The sequence below is a fragment of the Polypterus senegalus genome, chromosome 16 (assembly GCF_016835505.1).
Source record: "Polypterus senegalus isolate Bchr_013 chromosome 16, ASM1683550v1, whole genome shotgun sequence".
Taxonomy (NCBI): domain Eukaryota; kingdom Metazoa; phylum Chordata; class Cladistia; order Polypteriformes; family Polypteridae; genus Polypterus; species Polypterus senegalus.
The window spans coordinates 5,925,717-5,944,769 of NC_053169.1; the positions used below are offsets into that span (position 1 = coordinate 5,925,717).

A 19,053-nucleotide genomic window follows, 5' to 3' on the forward strand; every position below is an offset into this window, starting at 1 on the left:
CTGGCGGGTGTAGTTTAGTTGCACCTTCTATTACTATTCTGTATATTTCTCTAATTGTTTCTGAGGTCAGATGTCACCTTTTTCCTTCATTTCTTCTTGATCGGGTATCACTGTATTTATTTCAAAATTTAATTAAAAAAAAATTGGTTATAAAACATGTAAACGGTCAACTGTGCCTTCAATCATCACAGAGACTGTGCTTCTCCTACTTTTCTGTTCACAAACACAATGCTAATGTTTCCCAACATGTGCCCACTATGAAAAGGTGTAGTTTGAAATACGGTAGTGTTCTTCTTCATAACTCACCCCACCTACCAACCCCACGACATTTCAATAAAACGCACAGCGCGATCGTGACGGCCATCACTCCAGACGGCAGTACGCAGCACATTTCTTCTAACTGGCCTTCACTAGGCAGCAGCTGTATGGTGCCAGGAGTCCAGAAAGTTGGCACCAAGCGAGCTGCCTAGTCAACGAGTGAGCACACAATGGACTGTATTATTGTGGAGTTGAGCTGTCATGCGAAATCTCACAAAGAATTCATCTCCAGCATTTTTATTTTCCAATTTCATTACAGGAGCTCTCACATCTTTCCAGAACACTCTAGGTTTTCGACGACAACAGGTGGGTTACGTGGTGGGCAAGGTGGCGAGTTTTGTAACAGAGTCTTTGGCAGTAACACAAACATACGTTTGCAATTTGGACTCCTCAGATGAGTGGTGAGGGGTTTCCGTTGCAGCAGCAGCAGCACGCTGCCAGGCCTGGAGGAAAAGCACAAGGCTGCAGATCTTGGTTTTCAGAGCATGATTTCACTGTGTGACTTCTGCTATGTCATGGATGTAGAATGCGATACAAATATTACTGCAAAGCAACTAGCATTCCTAATGTAATAAAAGTGAAACTCGTAACAAAAGCGGACCACCAAAGGAGACATGTCCGCATACGGAACTAAATAAATAAGAGGAAGCAAGACGGATCATAGCTGGTCAAAAACAGAATTATGTTTGTGCACATGGGTCAGCAGTCCAAATGGCGTCCCATGATAAACGTCCTCTACTCCGAGGGTCTTTGTTCCAGTCGAGAACGCTTGGGTACTCCTCAGAAAGTGAAAAACAACTTCGGCAACCTTAACAATGAAGCACTGAACTAAAAGGCCAACAATGCCTTCTTACTGCGTTGTGACTAACTTAACTATCACATCGATGATGCGGGATCCTCGGGGGCAGTTGCACAGGTCCATGCTGGGGTTCTTGATTTTATCTTCTAGTAGCTGATCCAGTTCCCAGCGTAATTCCTTAACTAGCTCTGCAACCTGGACAAACGATAAAAACAAAAAGGACCAAAACAAATAGTCACTGTCATAAACAGGGGTATCCTTTAAACAGAAATCAAAAATGAATATTGACGCAAGTCTGTAATCAGATCACATTTTTTCACCTAAGAAACAGAAGTAAAGTTAGACCTCTTTTATCACTGAAAGATGCTGAGAAATGAGTTCACGCGTTTGTTTTCAGTCGACTAGATTACTGTAATGCACTCCTCTCTGGACTACCCAAAAAGATATAAATCACTTGCAACGAGTGCAGAATGGAGCTGCTAGAATCCTAACTAGGAAAAGAAAATCTGAACACATTACTCCAGTTTTGATGTCACTACACTGGTCACCTGTGTCATTCAGGATTGACTTTAAAATTCTGCTTATGGTTTATAACGCCTTAAATAATCTCGCTCCATCTTATATATCGGAATGTCTGACACCTTATATTCCAAATCGTAACCTCAGATCCTCAAATGAGTGTCTCCTTAGAATTCCAAGAACAAAACTTAAAAGAAGTGGTGAGGCGGCCTTCTGCTGTTATGCACCTCAAATCTGGAATAGCCTGCCAATAGGAATTCACCAGGCTGATACAGTAGAGCAGTTTAAAACACTGCTGAAAACACATGACTTTAACATGGCCTTTCTATAACTTCACTTTAACTTAATCCTGATTCTCTGTATGTTCAATTCCTCATAATAACTATTCATGGTGGCTCTAAAATCCGTACTGACCCCTAATCTCTCTTCTGTTTCTTTTTCCTGCGCCACCACCACATACTCAAAGCTTTATGATGCACCAACAATGATGGATGGATTAAAAGGCAGAAGTCTACGTGACCATCTTCATCAAGTCCTTCTGTGAGAACCCTACTGTTTCATTTATGTTAGGTAGAATACCCAGAGGGGACTGGCCGGTCTCATGGTCTGGAATCCCTACAGATTTTATTTTTTCTCCAGCCGTCTGGAGTTTTTTTGTTTTTTCTGTCCACCCTGGCCATTGGACCTTACTCGTATTCTATGTTAATTAATGTTGACTTATTTTATTTTCTTATGTTGTCTTTTATTTTCTATTCTTTATTATGTAAAGCACTTTGAGCTACTGTTTGTATGAAAATGTGCTATAGAAATAAATGTTGTTGTTCTTCTGCCACTTGGTTCCTCTGGAGTGAGTGCAAGGACCCCTTCACGTCTAAGCATTTTACTACTAGATAAAAACACTCCTAAACCTCATCAGAAGTTACTGTATATGCCACAGGGGGGCAAAGTCAGTCCTGGAGGGCCGCAGTGATTGCAGGTTTTTGTTTCAACCCAGTTTCTTAATTAAAAACTAATCCTTGTCAATTATTTAATTTCACTAACCTTCGCAGAGTTAATGGAGGCTCTGATTGGGGCGCTCGAAAGACTGAGTGAGGAGTCCGAGTGTCTGGGCTTGTAAGTGTCCTTATAAAACCAAGATCCAGGCCTTTAATGACCTCTTGGGCTCGGCCATCAGCAGTGTGTCTGTCTGTAGGGAGAGTGTTGACCTCATCGAGAGGTTTACTTACCTCGGCAGTGACATTCATGTGACTCTAGTGATTCTTCCTATGAAGTCAGTAGACGGATTGGGAGAGCATGGGGGGGGGTCATGAGGTCGCTGGAAAGGGGTTTGTGTTGATCCCGATATCTCTGCAAAAGGACTAAGGTCCAAGTCTTTAGAGTCCTGGTGTTTCCTGTCTTGCTCTATGGCTGCGAGACATAGACGCGATCCAGTGACCCGAGACGAAGACTAGACACCTTTGGTATTGTGTCTCTCCGGAAAATCCTTGGGTAACGTTGGTTTGAATTTGTGTTGCTGATGCAGTCCCGAATGAGGCACATTACCTGCATTGTGAGGAAGCATCAGTTATGGCACTACGGCCATGTGGTGTGTTTCCCTGAGGGTGATCCAGCTCATAAGATCCTCATTGTTGGGGACCCGAGTGGCTGGACCAGGCCAAGGGGTCGCTCACATAACACCTGGCTGCGGGAGATAGAGGGTCATTTCCTGAGGATGGGATTGGACCACGCATCTGCCTGGGGAGTTGCAAACCAGGATCCTGAGTAGTTTGGTCGTGTGGTGGGTGCGGCAATGTGCTGTATCAGTGCATGCTCCCCAATTTGACTTGACATGGCTTGTTACTGCTTTAACTCTGCCGTGTCAAGTCATTCTCATATCCTAGATTTTCTTCCCCTTTCTAAGGATATCATTCAAATGATTTAAAGTCTAAAACAGACGAGTAATTCTCAGTCCTTCACTTTTTTCTCTTCACATTCCTTCCAAGTATTTAATTAAACCCAATAGTGCATGATAAATACACAGAGGTGTAAATGGCAACAAGCTAAATGGAGAAATGCTGGTCTCTTTTGTCATTTTCATATTATTGCTAATTAAAAACCAAGAATACAGCTGTTTAAGACTAAAATAAGCAATAAGGGCTCAAAATCTTAACAAGCGAGACAACTAAAGTGATACAGAAGTGTTACTTGAGCAATAAGAGCTTCTTATTAAGCAATGGGTTGGAACAAAAACCTGCAGCCACTGCGGCCCTCCAGGACTGAATCTGCCTACCCCTGGTATATGCCATTATTATATTGAATTGACAACAATTCACACCTACCATAAATACTCGCGGATATGTTCTCCCGTGGGTAAGTCAGGACTTGATTGTATCGTATAATTTCTGGCATTTTATAATGTCGGTCGTATTACGTTGAATGTGGAAAACACTCACGCTATTGGTCCAAGAGATTATGATATGCTAACACCCACCTGAGAGAGTAACCACGGAGCACACGGCCTTTGAGGGTGCAGCAATGTGCTGTATCAGCGTGTGCTGCTCACCTCTCTTTCTCTCTCTCTCATGCCTACGCGACCACATAGTAATACCTGAACTATTCTGAAGTAACAGTTGCACTGTTTTGTGTTTTTTGTATTTCACACCCTCATACACCTTTGTCGTAAGAGCATCCCTTATCTACGATGTAGCATTCGGTCAGAAGAAAATATGAAGCTAGTTTTAAATTAAAAGTCATTGAAATAGCAAAATAAATTGGTAACTGCACTGCTGGAACAAAATTCGATGTGTCTGAGAAACTGATGTGAGATTGAAAGAGGCAAGAAGATGTTAAAAAAAAAAAAAAAAAACTAAGTGTCGCATTTTTGAACGGGCATATAAGTTGTCTGATTTTATGATCGATTTTTCAGGTTTCAAGACCCGACTTATATGCGAGTATATACGGTAACCGTTTTAGCAACGAGTGGTTTAGAAAGCTCCTGCATGCAGCAGTTTAGAGCGTTTTCAGCCCAATGCCTGTTGTTTTGAAATCCAATAGTAGCGCTCATAAAACCTTGGTAAAAGAAAATGAAGAAACATTTTGGAAGTGTTTGTAGAGGAAGTCAATGCCTCTGAGGAGTGAGGCAGCTCACTGAAACTAAATAATAAAAAAAAAAAAAATCGGGAGTGCGCTCCCCTCGACATTCTCGTATACTGAGATGCAGGAAAAGGTCATCAGAACCAGTTTCACAATATTACTCAAATATTGTATGTATTTGTTTCTCAATTTAACTAATTGATAATATCCGTACAGAAAACATTTGATAAGGTGCCACATGAGAGGTTGGGCATCAAACTAAAAGAAGTGGCAGTTCAGGGTGTGGTGTGTAGGTGGGTGCAGAATTGGCTTAGACACAGGAAGTAGAGGGTGATGGTGTGAGGAACCTCATCAGATATGGCCGATGTTAAGAGTGGAGACCAGCAGGGGGCAGTGATAGGGCCGCTGCTATTTTAAATAAATATAAATGATTTAGATAGGAATATAAATAATAAGTTGGTTAAGTTTGCCGATGATAACAAGACTGGAATTTGGAATCCGTTATATCATCACAGAAGGACCAGGGGCCTCATGTAGAACGCCGTGCGTAGAATTCGCACTATAACATGGCGTAAGCACAAAAGCCGAAATGTGCTGACGCACAGAAAAATCCAGATGCAGGAATCTGTGCGTACTCCAACTTCCATGTTCTTCCGCTACATAAATCCCGGTCAGCGTGAAAAGTAACGCTCGTGCATGCGCTTTAGGTGATTGTACTTATACAAGGAGCAATTGACTGAATGCATTTAAAGTTCTTGGGATGAAACTGTTTCTGAACCGCGAAGTCCGTACAGGAAAGGCTTTGAAACGCTGCTGCTGTGATTCCCACTCAGATACAGTGATATAAATACTCCGAGCGGTACAGTGAGAGTAATATGGAAAAAGATGATCTGCTGTGGCAACTCCTAACGGGAGCAGCTGAAAGAAGAAGAAGAAGAAGAAGGTGCAGTGAGAGTAACAACGCTAAAGCATTTATGGTATTTGGAATACTATGGCTATTCCCTGGACCATTATATTGTTACAAGTTAATTACAATCAGATGCATTACACTAATAAACAATATTTGGTTAGTTTCAGTGTATTTATAAAGCGTCATGAAAATAATGAGTAATCACACAAGAACAGTAGCACTGCTTTGACGCTGAGTGCCGCCAGTCTGCAAAACCGAGTGGAGAACTTACGTACGACAAGGTATGAGGTACCGTGGAAAAGTGTGTGGCTTTACACCAAGTGTAGGTTTTATACATCGCGATTTGAACATGGAAAAGTTCTTACGCAACATTTCTGTGCGTACGCACCGTTTATACCTGAGGCCCCTGGATAGCAGACAGGCTTGGGCAGATTTGTGGCATCAGATGAAATGTAATGTCAGTAAATGTAAAGAATTACACACAGGAAGTAAAAATGTGAGGTCTGACTATACAATGGGTGGTCTGAAAATCGAGAGTCCACCTTATGAGAAGGATTTAGGAGTCATAGTGGACTCTAAGCTACCGACTTCCAGTCAGTGTTCAGAAGCCATTAAGAAGGCTAACAGAATGTCATGTTACATAGCGCCTTGATGTGTGCAGTACAAGTCACAGAAGGTCCAGAGAAGAGCAACTAGGCTGATTATGGGCTACAGGGGATGAGTTAGGAGGAAAGATTAAAACAGCGGAGCCCAAAGGCCCAATTAAGGATCCCTTGGCAAGTAATCATTCACCTTTGAGGCTCCTACTCAGCGTAATGACTCGGATCCAATCACATAGAAATCCAGACGTCTACTGACAACAGACACTTTCTTACCTGGTGGGATTCAGCAGCAAAGCGGGTCCAACCATCATCCAGAGAGATCACAAACTCTCCATTCTCTAAGTCCACCTTCACTTGACCTCCTCCAAACAGGACCAGGGGGTAAACAGATACCATGCTGCAGTCACGGATAAACACCCTGCTTGTCTTCACCTTCTCATGGTACACCAGGAAAGGGCTCTCATAATACCGGACCTAAAAGGGTAAGGAAAGTTGGTAAGACACAGCCTAGCGTTTATTGGGCCTACTCAGAGCAGCAGTGTTCGGAAGATGCCGGTCCCCCTTTAAAGAAGCTATCAGAGCCCAATAACCAACACTAGTCCAGCATGCAGCACGACTAATCTAAAAAATCCCATGTATCCCAACACTATCCTAACCATCCAAGATGAATATTTGTTTTGTACTGCACTCCCTGAAATAAGCAGGGTATACACAAAACAAAACATGATTTACAATTCTGGTCAGGTATTACTGGAAAACATATCACTGGATATTGGCCATAAAGTTCATACATTGTTAGTGTAAAGGGATCAGTAAACTGATTATGTCCTGCCATCTGGTCTTCTGGCACACCCAGTCCATCTTCAGAGACACGTCTCCCTTTTATTGAGGCAGTGGTAGAGTTCTGCTTGTTTACTGTTTGAACAGAGAAACCTGGAACTTGAAATATTCAATCGATTGCACATCACATAATGCAATAGAGAGAACTTTGTCCCCAGTGGGAGATTTGTCATCTTTAAATAAACAAACAAATAAATATCCACACAAGCTATAGTCAGAAAACACACCAGAATGGCTAAAATAGAAGACCTTACTTTATTCTCTGGTAATTAGTGTTGCCTAATTTATTTTTATATTTCTTCTTTTTCCTTTGCTTTAAAGCACTTTGAGCTACATCAGTTGTATGAAAACATGCTATACAAATAAATGTTGTTGTTGTTGTTGTTGATGTAGACCCTCAAGTACTTGTTGGAGTACACCACCATCACATGCACTCATTGACGTAGAGGCTCTTTGGCGTGGAAAAAGTCAATAAGCAGTTCCTTGATTATGCTGATGTTTGGTTGCAGAAAGTTCTCCACCTGACTCCTCTCCTCTGTCTCATGCCCCTGATCGACACGCCTCGTTAAGTGCAAAGTCATCTGAGAAGTTCTGCTGTGACCTGAGCTGCTCTTAAATTTGTAGTCTGAGGTGTACAGAGTTTAGAGAGAAAGGGACAGAACAGTTCCTTGTGGTGCTGCTTTGTTGCTCACAGAGTCCTTGAGCCTCACAAACTGTGGTCTGCTTGTCAGATACTCCATTACCCAGGACACCACAGGCTCATCCCACTGAGCTGATCCCCTAACAGGGATGGCTGGATAGTATTGAAGCCACCAGAGAAATCCAGGTGTCCAGGTGAGTGTAAGTCTTGTGGAGTAGATAGATAACTGCATTGTCCTCTCCAATCACTGTGCAATAGGCAAACTGCAGTGGGTCACCACAAGAGGATCAGCCCCTCAAAGGTGTTTGTGAAGTGAGATGTACGGGCCACTGGTTTGTAGTCTTGACGTGAAGTGGCACCCACCTTATAAAGTAGGATGTCTTCCACAAAGGATCACATTGAACTGAACCAATGCTTGAATTCTAGAGATCTGTGTTTAACAGCGAACTTTGCTTGATGGTGGATGAGCAGCAAGTGGCCGGTGAACTCACTGAACTTCTTCAGTCGTTTGCTGCGTTGAAATTCTTTTTTTCTTTGCTCAGACCTGAGGAACTGATCTATGAGACAGCAGCCATTTATCTCTGAGTTGGGCATTTAAAAGTGACCTCTTCTCCTTTAATCCTCTACACTCCTAGCTTTATTCTGTACCAGACTCTTCTGTCTGTATTGTATGCTGTCATCTCGTAATCACAGTCTACTCTGATGCTCCCACTATTAAGTAACTATTAAGTTACCTATAATTTTAATTATTTATCTTTTTCACTGAATTTTACTAATACGCTTTGCACAAACTGCTACAAAAGGTGTACTCTATACAAGGTTTATATAAAATAAAGACTGATTTTCCTGGAAATCCTGCAACTCCTGACCCTCTCCATGGCTTTCTGGCAGTGTTACTGATGTGCTGCTTATGCGACTTTTTAAATTTTGGTAATGAACATTTATTTCTATAGCACATTTTTCAAACAAACAATGTAGCTCAAAGCACATTACAGGATGTCAAAAAGAAAGTTACAAGAAATGAAAAACAATTCATATTAGGGATAATACTAAAGATTAAGCAAAAGCAAAAACAACAAATGAATCCAAACAATGTTAAAAAACGATTAACGTCAAGTAGAAGAGTAGGGTCCTTATATACAACTCCATGATGCAAGTCTCCAAGGACGAGTCCAGCAACAAGGCCAGACAGCCAGGAGGACCTGGGTGGAGACCACCACTAGTCAGACTGGAGAAAAAACAAAATCCGCAGGGGTTCCAAGGTCAAATGACCACCCAGCCTCACTAGGCACCCCACCTAACATAATTCACTCCTCTTTGTTTTCAGTTCACATATGACAGGTCCTGATGAAGCCCATCTCGCGGACAGCTAGGGCACCCATCATTACAGGCAGCCCCACAGCGCTCCGACCACACAAGAACTGGAAGAAGACAGCAGAGAGACACAGAGACCAGCAAAGACATGCACATCCCTGAGGAATATGACAATCCCAGGCCCATATAGTCTACCAGGAATACAACCAAAGTGTAACTATAAGAAAGGCAAACCAAAATAGTGGGTTTCTAGCAGTTTGCCAAAATGTTCCAGTTGAGGTTCGCTGGGCTAGTGGTGTGGAAAAGCGCAACAGCAAAAGGTCACCCCACCACCACCTACAAGCCTGGCTCCCGAACCACAAGCAGACCACCACTAGAAGATCCAAGGCCACGACCTGCTGAGCAGGGTTACAGGCAGTCCAAACCGCAGGTAAGGATCGAGACTTCCCAAGGCCCTGTAAACCCACCAGTCAACTCCAAATGACACAGGCAACCAATGCAACTACGCCGCAACTGGTGGGACGTGCCCCACCAGTCTCTGGCAGACCACATGTTGCAGAATACTTTAAATTGACAACTAGGGAGCCCCCTACTCGTTTCGCTCGCCAACCCCCGTGCAGGTGCTACAGTACGTCCTAGCCGCTTTTCGGTTCTACTGCTCGCGTATAGGGATGAGACTGTACAATTTAAACAGATTATTATTTTCATGGGAATTGTTACATATGCATAATAGACCTAAATATTTTACATTACAGCAAGTAATTAACCATATTAAAAAATAGTAAAACATAATAATTTGAAAGAAAATTATGTTTCATGTTGCGTTAGGGTTATTCATTATGTTATGATTTCATTCTGTTTGGCTTTGAAATTAACACGCAAATACTTTTAAAACGTACACTTTTACTGTAAAACTTCAGTAATTCATCTTTTGAATTAACTTTTCATCAATATCGCATTGAACTTTGATTCTGTGTTTGGACTTTCATCGTGATAATGCAACGTATAACTGCCCGAGAGTGAATTTCGTTTTTTTCTCTCTAATAAATAAACAGACTTTTTCGAATGTCTGTCCCTGTGATTTGTTAATTGTCTTTGCAAAAGCTACTCTAACGGGTACCTGTAAACATTTTAATACTAATGGCACATCAAGATCTCCTTTGTTGTCTAATGCTATCCCCTGAAGATGTACTACATTACCTTTCTTGGATATGTCCTTCTTTCTAAAGTAATTTGTGTGGTAGAAGAGCAGACGATGTTAACAGTTGTAGATATCCATCCATCATCCAACCCGCTATATCCTAACTACAGGGTCACGGGGGTCCGCTGGAGCTAATCCCAGCCAACACAGGGCGCAAGGCACAAAACAAACCCTGGGAAGGGCTCCAGCCCACCGCTGGACGTGAACACACACACCCACACACCAAGCACACACTAGGGACAATTTAGGATCGCCAATGCACCTAACCTGCATGTCTTTGGACTGTGGGAGGAAACCCACGCAGACATCAGAGAACATGCAAACTCCACACAGGGAGGACCAGGGAAGCGAACCTGGGTCTCCTAACTGCGAGGCAGCAGCACTACCCACTGCGCCACCGTGCCGCCCCGGTTGTAGATATTCTACAGGATATTGTAAGTTGATGTTTTCATCTTCCGCACCATCAGCACCAACTGTTTCAGCAGAGTCTAGTGATACGCATTTAACCAATTTGTTGTGCAAAAGAGGAGGGCGTGACTTGAAAAAATCTCAAGACAAAAGTTTCATCTCACGGGACTTGAAAAAAATCTCTTGGAAATAGTCTCGTCTCAAGATTTTCTTTTACAATAGAGGGAATTTTTTTTTTTTTTTTTAATAAGCTCACCCCTTCTAGTGCTGCATGAAACCCGGAATGAGATGCGTAGCAAACACATTTTGTGACAGACAACACTGAGTCAAGCAAACAAAGCACCTTGAAAAATAACAAGATATGTCACAGGATCTTAACAGCCTGTTACTTTTACCTGATAATTAACCGACGAAGGGTGAATGTGAACAACACCATCATTCTTTGTCACAAATCTTAGTTCGTCTGGCTTGGGCTGCATTTTCACTGCACCTGTGCGTGTCTGCTGCTGTTTCCCTTGAGAAGTTGTCACCTGGTTTTACAAATTAAAAAAAAAAATGAATAACAAGGTTGTCCGATACGTCTCAAAGATGAGGTCTTACAATGTCAGAAACACTAGAAGAATGATTGCTTGATCCTTTTTTGCTGAAATGTATAAGTCGAAAAGAGCATATACTGTACACTACTAGTCAAAAGTTTGGAATCACCCAGAAATGTAACTATTTTTAACAGAAATTGATACCTTTGTTATCAAGATACCATTATGCTAATTTAAAAACACAGCCAATGCATTATGAGTGTGCATAATGGCTATTATTACTTGAAGTGATGGATTTTTAATTTATTATTCATTTAGGAGTGCATTCTCCCAACTTAACCTATTCACATATGACTGCAAAGCCCCATTTCTAGTTGCCATTTCCTCCAGGGTCCTAATGGTCGACTCCCTTAGCTTATCCTTAAGTAGCCACATGTTAACGCTAATCAGTTAGTTGAGAAACCTTTCTATTTGCATTAGCACCGCTGAAACCTGTCATTCTGTTCATTTGGGTTGCAAGGTCCCGGCACTCCTGAAGTTCAGCTCTGGGTTCAAAAATGGCCAAAACGAAAGCGCTTTCTCAAGAGTCAGTCTATTGTTTTGTGAAATGAATGTTTTTCCATATGACAGAGTGCCAAGAAGCTTAAGATTTTATATAAAGATGTCTGTTAATGTTTTGAGAGGACAGGGTGAAGATCTAATCAGGACAGAAAAAGAGGGGGAAGGCCATGATGGGCAACTGCATAAGAGGAGAAGCACAGCAGTGTGTGAAGTGCGAGAAACAAATAGCATGCAGGTCCTTAGCTGACATGTTCTTTAAATCCTCGCCCAATACTCGTGTCATCTGCAACAGAGAAAAGAAGATTCTGGGATGCTGGTCAAAGAGGTAGAGCTTCAAAGAAAAAAATAAGATTAAAAACATCAGAAACTGGCAAATAAAAAGTAAATATTAAAATGTGAAATAGAACACAGATATTGGACAGAAGATGATTGGAATGGCATATTATGATCCGCATCCTGGAGTCAGCTTTTCTCTGTAGCGGATGGCTCTGGTATTTATCTTGTGTTTAAGGAACACAACCGAGGACCTGTAAGGCATTTGCTTCTGTCACTATACACTCTGAAGTCATTCTCCTCTTATGCAGTTGTTCATTTGGGTCTTCCTCTTCTTTTTTCACTTCTGCTCAGATCCAGCTCACCCACTTCTCTCAAGACAGTAACAGACACCCTTGCATGAAATCTTCCGTTTCTTGGCAGTCTGTCACATTGAACAACCTTCATTCAGCAAAAAACAACAACAGACTGACACAATTTCATTTTGGCTATTTTTGAGCCCAGAACTGAACTTCAGGAGTGCCAGTACCTTGAAACCCCAGTGAACAGAATGGCAGATGTCAGAGGCGCTACTTCAATTAAAAGCGAGTCGGCCATTAGGACACTGAAGAAATGCCTACTAGAAATGGGGCTTGGCAGTCCTATGTGAATCATAAATTAAAAATCATTCATATCAAGCAGCAATAGCCATTACAGACATTAGTAATCTTTTCATTTTATTCTGAAACCAATTTAATGATAAACCTGTGTGGCGGATGACAGGGACACCTGGAAGGACCGGGAGAGCGACAATATCTCCCCCGGGCCACGAGAGGGCAGCTGCCCTGGTTCACATGGAGGCCACGAGATAAAAGCTTAGAAGCTCAACCCTATTGGGGCCTGGAGGATTATAGAGCCTTGGATTGCAGCACTTCTGCCACACCAGGAAGTGCTGCCGGAAGATCATCACAAAGCACCTGGAGCACATCCGGGGTATTATAAAAGGGGCCGCCTCACTCCATTAGAAGAGCCGGAGTTGGGTGGAAGAGGACAGAGCTTGTGTGTGTGGAGGAGTGAGGACGGTAGAAGGAGAAGAAGAGAGAAAGAAGGGACTGAGTATTTGCCTGATTGAGCATTGTGAGGTGCTGTATGTACACTGCAGAGAATTATTAAACGTGTGTGTTTATGGACATTTGGTGTCTGTCTGTCTGTCTGTGTATGGGGGCTAAATTACCAAAAAGCACCAATTTCTATGAAAAACATGAAACTTTCCAAACTTTTGTCTGAAAGTGTACATACAATGCATTCACAGTAAGAATTATTGACAATTCCAGGCATCATCACTGACACCTCAAGTAACCACAGACCTGCATTATCAATACTTTTACTACAGCCCTGTCCCATAAACAGATTTTAAGAGAACATAATTCATTTTGGCTGCTATGCATTCTGAGTGAATTCAATAATAATTGAGTAGCATTAAAAAGGTTTTGGCTTGAGTGTTAAACAATTCCGGAAGCCACAGAATCTAATAATCTTTTTGACAAGAACAGTAAGAGCAGAGTCTTGTCTTAGTAGAAAATAGTAATGGTGGGCAATGAACTGCAACAACAGTCTAAGGCAGTGTCCACACTACTGCATTGTCATTTAGAGACACAGACGTTCGTCTCCAGTTTTGCCTTTCATTCACAATACGCATCAAAATGGAGACTTTTGAAAACTCTCCAGAGCCGTATAATTCTGAAAACAGTGGCTCAGTACTAAAGTATGGTGAAAATGAAGAGTTTTTAAAATGCAGAATCTAATCGTGCACTGATTAGTTTGTGCTTATTACGTGGACGTTCCCTGATTGGATTTTCATTACAACGTCTCATTTCCATTTGGTCACCCTTCACAGAAGAAAACCATATTCCAACATAGCAGACACAGAGGAGTTGCCTTCCATGGCGCTTGTTGTGTTGCAGTCATACTTCACCAAGAACTTCCCCCTTACCGGGGTCATGTCTTACCTCTATTTGGTCTAATTTTATGTCATTTATTTGTATTATTGTTTCTTTTGTTTATTATGTACATTTTTTCCTTTTGTTTGTGTGTAAGTGGATTAGGCCTTGATTATGTCCCTTGTGTTTTGTGGGTGGTCCGCAAAAGGGCAGGGCTATCTGGCAATCACCACCAGAAACTGCCCTCCACCCTATTTAAGGAAGGGCCTGCCATAGTTCCTGGCGGGTTTATTTGAATGCACGAGGGAGTGGAGAGTTTTATGAATGTCTACCCTCCATCCAGCCCTGCAAGCAGGCCCTCCAACTTGCTGGGAAAACCTGGGGGCTGGTGGCATGATTGGCACTCCAGCCTTAGTTGTGTGGTAGGTGTGGCACCGTGCTGTATCAGTCCAGGCTCCCAACCTCTGTTTCTTTGCTTTTACCTAACGATTCTCTGAACCTTTGCTCTGTTTTTGACTACACCTCTGGGTTTCGTATTGGAACTGTGTTTATTCCTTTTTTTTTCCCATTTATTTGACCAGCATTTGGATTCTGTATTGGGACTTTGTTTGCTGTGTATTACCAATTCCTTTGTGCTCTTTTTGGATATTTAGTAATTGCACAACCTTTGGCTAAAATAAACCTTTCACAATGCTTTTGCAAGGTCCTTTTGGTTTTTAATGGTGTTTTCCCCCCTTCTAGTGGGGAACTTCTGAAAGGGTTTTGGTACCTGTGCTTTCGGGACTCCCCAGTGTCATGCCAATTGCTTACCACAATGCATGTAAATTGTGTGTTGTACAATTTGAATGCTGGATACATCGGCAGCTCTACCATCCTTTCAAGGATTTTTCTGCTGATGTATGTATGCTCAGTGTTGGTGAAAGGCCACTTCATATTGGTTATTGGACATTTTAGAGCAGGTGGAGATACAGTAATCCCTCCTCGATTCGCGTTCCAGAACCCCCCGCGATAGATGAAAATCCGCGAAGTAGAAACCATATGTTTGTATGGTTATTTTTATATATTTTAAGTTAACATATATGTTAACATTATTAGAGCCCTCTAGACATGAAATAACACCCTTTAGTCAAACGTTTAAACTGTGCTCCATGACAAGACAGAGATGACAGTTCTTTCTCACAATTAAAAGAATGCAAACTTATCTTCCTCTTCAAAGAATGCGTGTCAGGAGCAGAGAATGTCAGAGAGAGAGCGAGAGAAAAGCAAACAATCAAAAAATCAATACGTGCTTTTGGGCTTTTAAGTATGCCGAAGCACCGCAATAAGAGGAGCGTCCGTATCTTCTAAGCAAACAGCCCCTCTGCTCACACCCCCTCCGTCAGGCGCAGAGAATGTCAGAGAGAGAGAGAAAAGCAAACAATCAAGCACCGCCCGGGAAGCATATCTTATATCATTGAGGAGTTTTAGTTAATATGTAATACATGCTCCGATTGGCTAGCTTCTAAGCCATCCGCCAATAGCGTCCCTTGAATGAAATCAACTGGGCAAACAAACTGAAGAAGCATGTATCATAAATTAAAAGACCCATTGTCCGCAGAAATCCGCAAACCAGGGAAAAATCTGTGATATATATTTAGATATGCTTACATTTAAAATCTGCGATAGAGTGAAGACGCGGAAGTCGAAGCGCGATATAGCGAGGGATTACTGTACTTTCATAAACAATATGAAAACACTAGTATGAATGGACATCATTTTTGTTTAAAAATACTATTTTGTAGTGTGTATGTAGCGTAATAGGAGGTGTTGAAAGGTACTACTGTGTTATCCACACTGATTTGGAAGCTGGATTCAATAAAACACCCATTAAAAATGATGCCCTTGAAAACAAAATGGAATAGTATTATAATGATGCCAGGATGTTTTATTTGTTAAATTCAAGGAAACATCAAAATATACTCTGCAATGATGACAAGCTCTGTTATGTGGGCAAACTGAATTTCTTATAGAAATTATAATCAGAAATGCTAGGAAAAAGGAGTTTAGGAGAAACACCTACCTGAACCACATTGGGAAAAAGAGCAGCACACAGCATTGCAGACACCAGCTTAATATTGTCTGCATTCGAATTAGCCTGGAAAAAGACAGGAAAACAAAGGTTAGCATATTTGTTTGGTGTTTTTGTTTCTTTGGCAGGCGACTTCCCATTGTTTGTTGCGGTCTAAATTGTCATTAAGATTTCATTCTTGGGCTGTCACACCTATCATTTTTCCTTATATGTGACCGTAACAGCAGACCCGAAGACATGGTTCAGATCAACATTTCATGATGCTCAGTGCTCATTAATTCTGTGTTTTGCAGGTCTGCATAGTGAGCATTAGCACATCTTGCAATGTTGATTTGGTGCTTCATATCTGGCTCTTCTTTCCACACAAAGTGATATTAATGTGAGCTCACTAGGAGCTAGACTGTGTTGGTAGATACTCATGCCTACAGGCTATATAGGGACAGATGAACCAGGCAAACTTTTTCATTCAACCATGACACCTTCTATTTATAGCTTCTTTGTGCATGCTGTCATATATTGAGGGACATATGTGGTTTCCTTTTTTAAATAAGGGTGTGCACCAATGGAAGGTAATTAGATCATTTGGAGTAATGTGATACAATCAAACAATATGGCTTTAGACTTAAAGAGTTAACCCATCAGAACAGGAGAAGAACATGTACTGCATACAAACATCACACAGCAGGCAGCCAAGCCAGCATCATAACTTTTGCCCTTTAATTCACAACAAAATACACACACCACACATACTGAACTGTCACATCTGATACTTTTAAAAGTCTATTTACAAAAAATGAGTGTGGCATGACTTGTGACAAAAATACAAATTAAACAATGAGTGAAAATTAAATGAACAAAATCACGCCAACCACTGTTTGCACCACTTACGTAAGAGTTGACTTTCAAAAGTGAGGAGTACTGAATGTGGCTTCATGGTGAAACTGCACTTTCATTATCTCACAGACATGATACAGAAAAAACAGAGGACTTGTATTGAAATGTGACTGACTGCGTGACAATCCTAAAAAAATTTCCAGCTTCATACAGGAGGCGGATGTGCAGCACAGGCGGTTAACCGGCTCATTGCGGTGACACATCTCTTATTCGTGTAAAAGCCGGTGCACTCTGCATTGGTAAAATGTAACCAAGCAGTAGTGACTCAATTTTAAATATAAACACTGAACAAAGCATCGGCGTCACCCTGACACTACTCGGATGGACCAAACACGACCAAACAGGTTGTTCTAACACCCGATAAGCTTCCTAAAGCCTAGAAAGTCAATTTATTTAGATAACTGCATGAGGCTTTCCTTTTAGGGATATCTTTTTGTTCACTGTTGTTGTTTTAATTCTAATTATAAAGAAGCATTCAATTTGGTATTTGGAGCCGGGGTTTTTCAAAGGCTTCCCCCCTCTTCCTTTTTCAGTTTTTGAATATTGATGCCTGGACTTCTTTTCATTAGGCATATGCAGGCCAAAAGACTGCTTCTTGAGCTTGGAGCCAAGCAGAATTTGTTTCTAGGCTTCACAGATGCTCTTAGGCCTGGTTTTTGCATTTGATGGCCTTTTTGAGTTTGAGAGTTGGAAAATCTTAACAACCACATATTCATTATATAGCAGGTTTCATGGGTAACGTAGTACAAAACTTAGTACATACTGCCAAGGATTACACATTTTGCGTTCAAACTAAATGAGAAAGGAGAGTCAGAAAATTTAAAAGATGCTATTTCCTGGCATCAATTCAAAATGGTACTCCGTAAAAATTTGCAGCTACACTTATAATACAATAATGATGATTTCACACAGTTGATGACCTCTGCTTCTTTGTTCTCAATGTTACCTTACAAATCTGAGGCATGATATTTATGCTTCATTTTTATAAGTAGTTCCAACTTGTAGCCTTTTACTTACAGTATTTGCTATTTATATTGGCAGTGAAGTGCTTGTTTAAGTATAAATTTACACCATGTCAAAAAAAAAAATGCTAAAAAAGTACCCTATACTTCTACATATGTTATAGGTTTAAAAACTAGTGACATGATTTGTACTGTTTAAATAAAGAACTGCATTGTCAACCACAGCATTGCCATATTCAATAACCCCAACAATGGCATCATTACCATCTATAGTCAGAATTATTTTGTTAGCTGTTCAAATAATGTAAACAGCCTACTGGCACACCCACTGCAATATATGAGCTGCATGTTCTCTGTTGATTGTCATGGTGGAATGCAGATGAACAACAACAGAAACAAAATACCTCATCCCCTGTGGCCTGCAGGACCCCATCTCCTCCTTTCGAGCACTGTCTTTCAATGACTCTCGCTTTCAGTCCTTCCTTCACAAACCCAATGTCAGACAGTAGCTCTGTGAACTGCCGTTTCAGACTTGCAATTTCCTTGCAGGGAGGGGTAAAAATAAAAGAGTAAAATGAGGGTTCAAAAAAGTAATTGTAACACACCTAAAGACAGCAGTAACACACTGGTGGCCCCCACTTCCTACATTTCCCCTTGTTCTTTTACAGTTTGAATATTCTAGATTACTCTTGGACACCATGGCAAGAGTCTAGCTTTTGTTTGCACACACTTGGTTGCCATTATCTCTTCACCTTTTTTGTTCCCAGCTCCCACAGCCAGTTGCAAACAGGGGTCTTGGCAGTACCGCTAACTCAGGGTTCGCCAACCTTTTTTCCCCTGGGAGCTACTTTTACAAAATGAAAATGGCCGAGAGCTACTCCTGTTTTCTAACATTTATTCTCATAGCTTATTTCAACCCAAACAAACTGAATACGCTTGTTTTGCCTGAACATTTACAAAATGTTGGTGTCCACAACTCACACTTTGCATTAAAACATCACAAAAAATATTTAAATCACCTGCAAGTGCATTTTGTATGACTGTATGCATTTTCTAGTGTATCTCACATTATTGAATTAAAACATGAAGGCTGTCAAAACAAAACAATGCAATTCTAAATACACAGATATGACTTATTCATTTGTCATTTTGTCATATGTCACTGTGTCACTTTATTCATATGTCCGGTTGTATGTGTGATGTGTTCTTGAGTTAGT

General features: G+C 41.2%; 1 protein-coding gene across 1 annotated transcript in view; it reads right to left on the bottom strand.

Annotated features, from left to right (window-relative positions):
• Positions 1-539: 539 nt before the first annotated feature.
• dhx57 (DEAH (Asp-Glu-Ala-Asp/His) box polypeptide 57) overlaps positions 540-19,053 on the bottom strand; it is a 74,425-nt gene continuing 55,911 nt past the window's right edge. The window contains exons 20-24 of the mRNA XM_039739067.1: positions 18,241-18,378; positions 15,972-16,046; positions 11,019-11,153; positions 6,494-6,694; positions 540-1,312 (exon numbers count right to left, since the gene is read on the bottom strand). Coding sequence (XP_039595001.1) covers positions 1,169-1,312; positions 6,494-6,694; positions 11,019-11,153; positions 15,972-16,046; positions 18,241-18,378 — 693 coding nt within the window. The 3' untranslated portion in view covers positions 540-1,168. The remainder of the gene's footprint in view (positions 1,313-6,493; positions 6,695-11,018; positions 11,154-15,971; positions 16,047-18,240; positions 18,379-19,053) is intronic.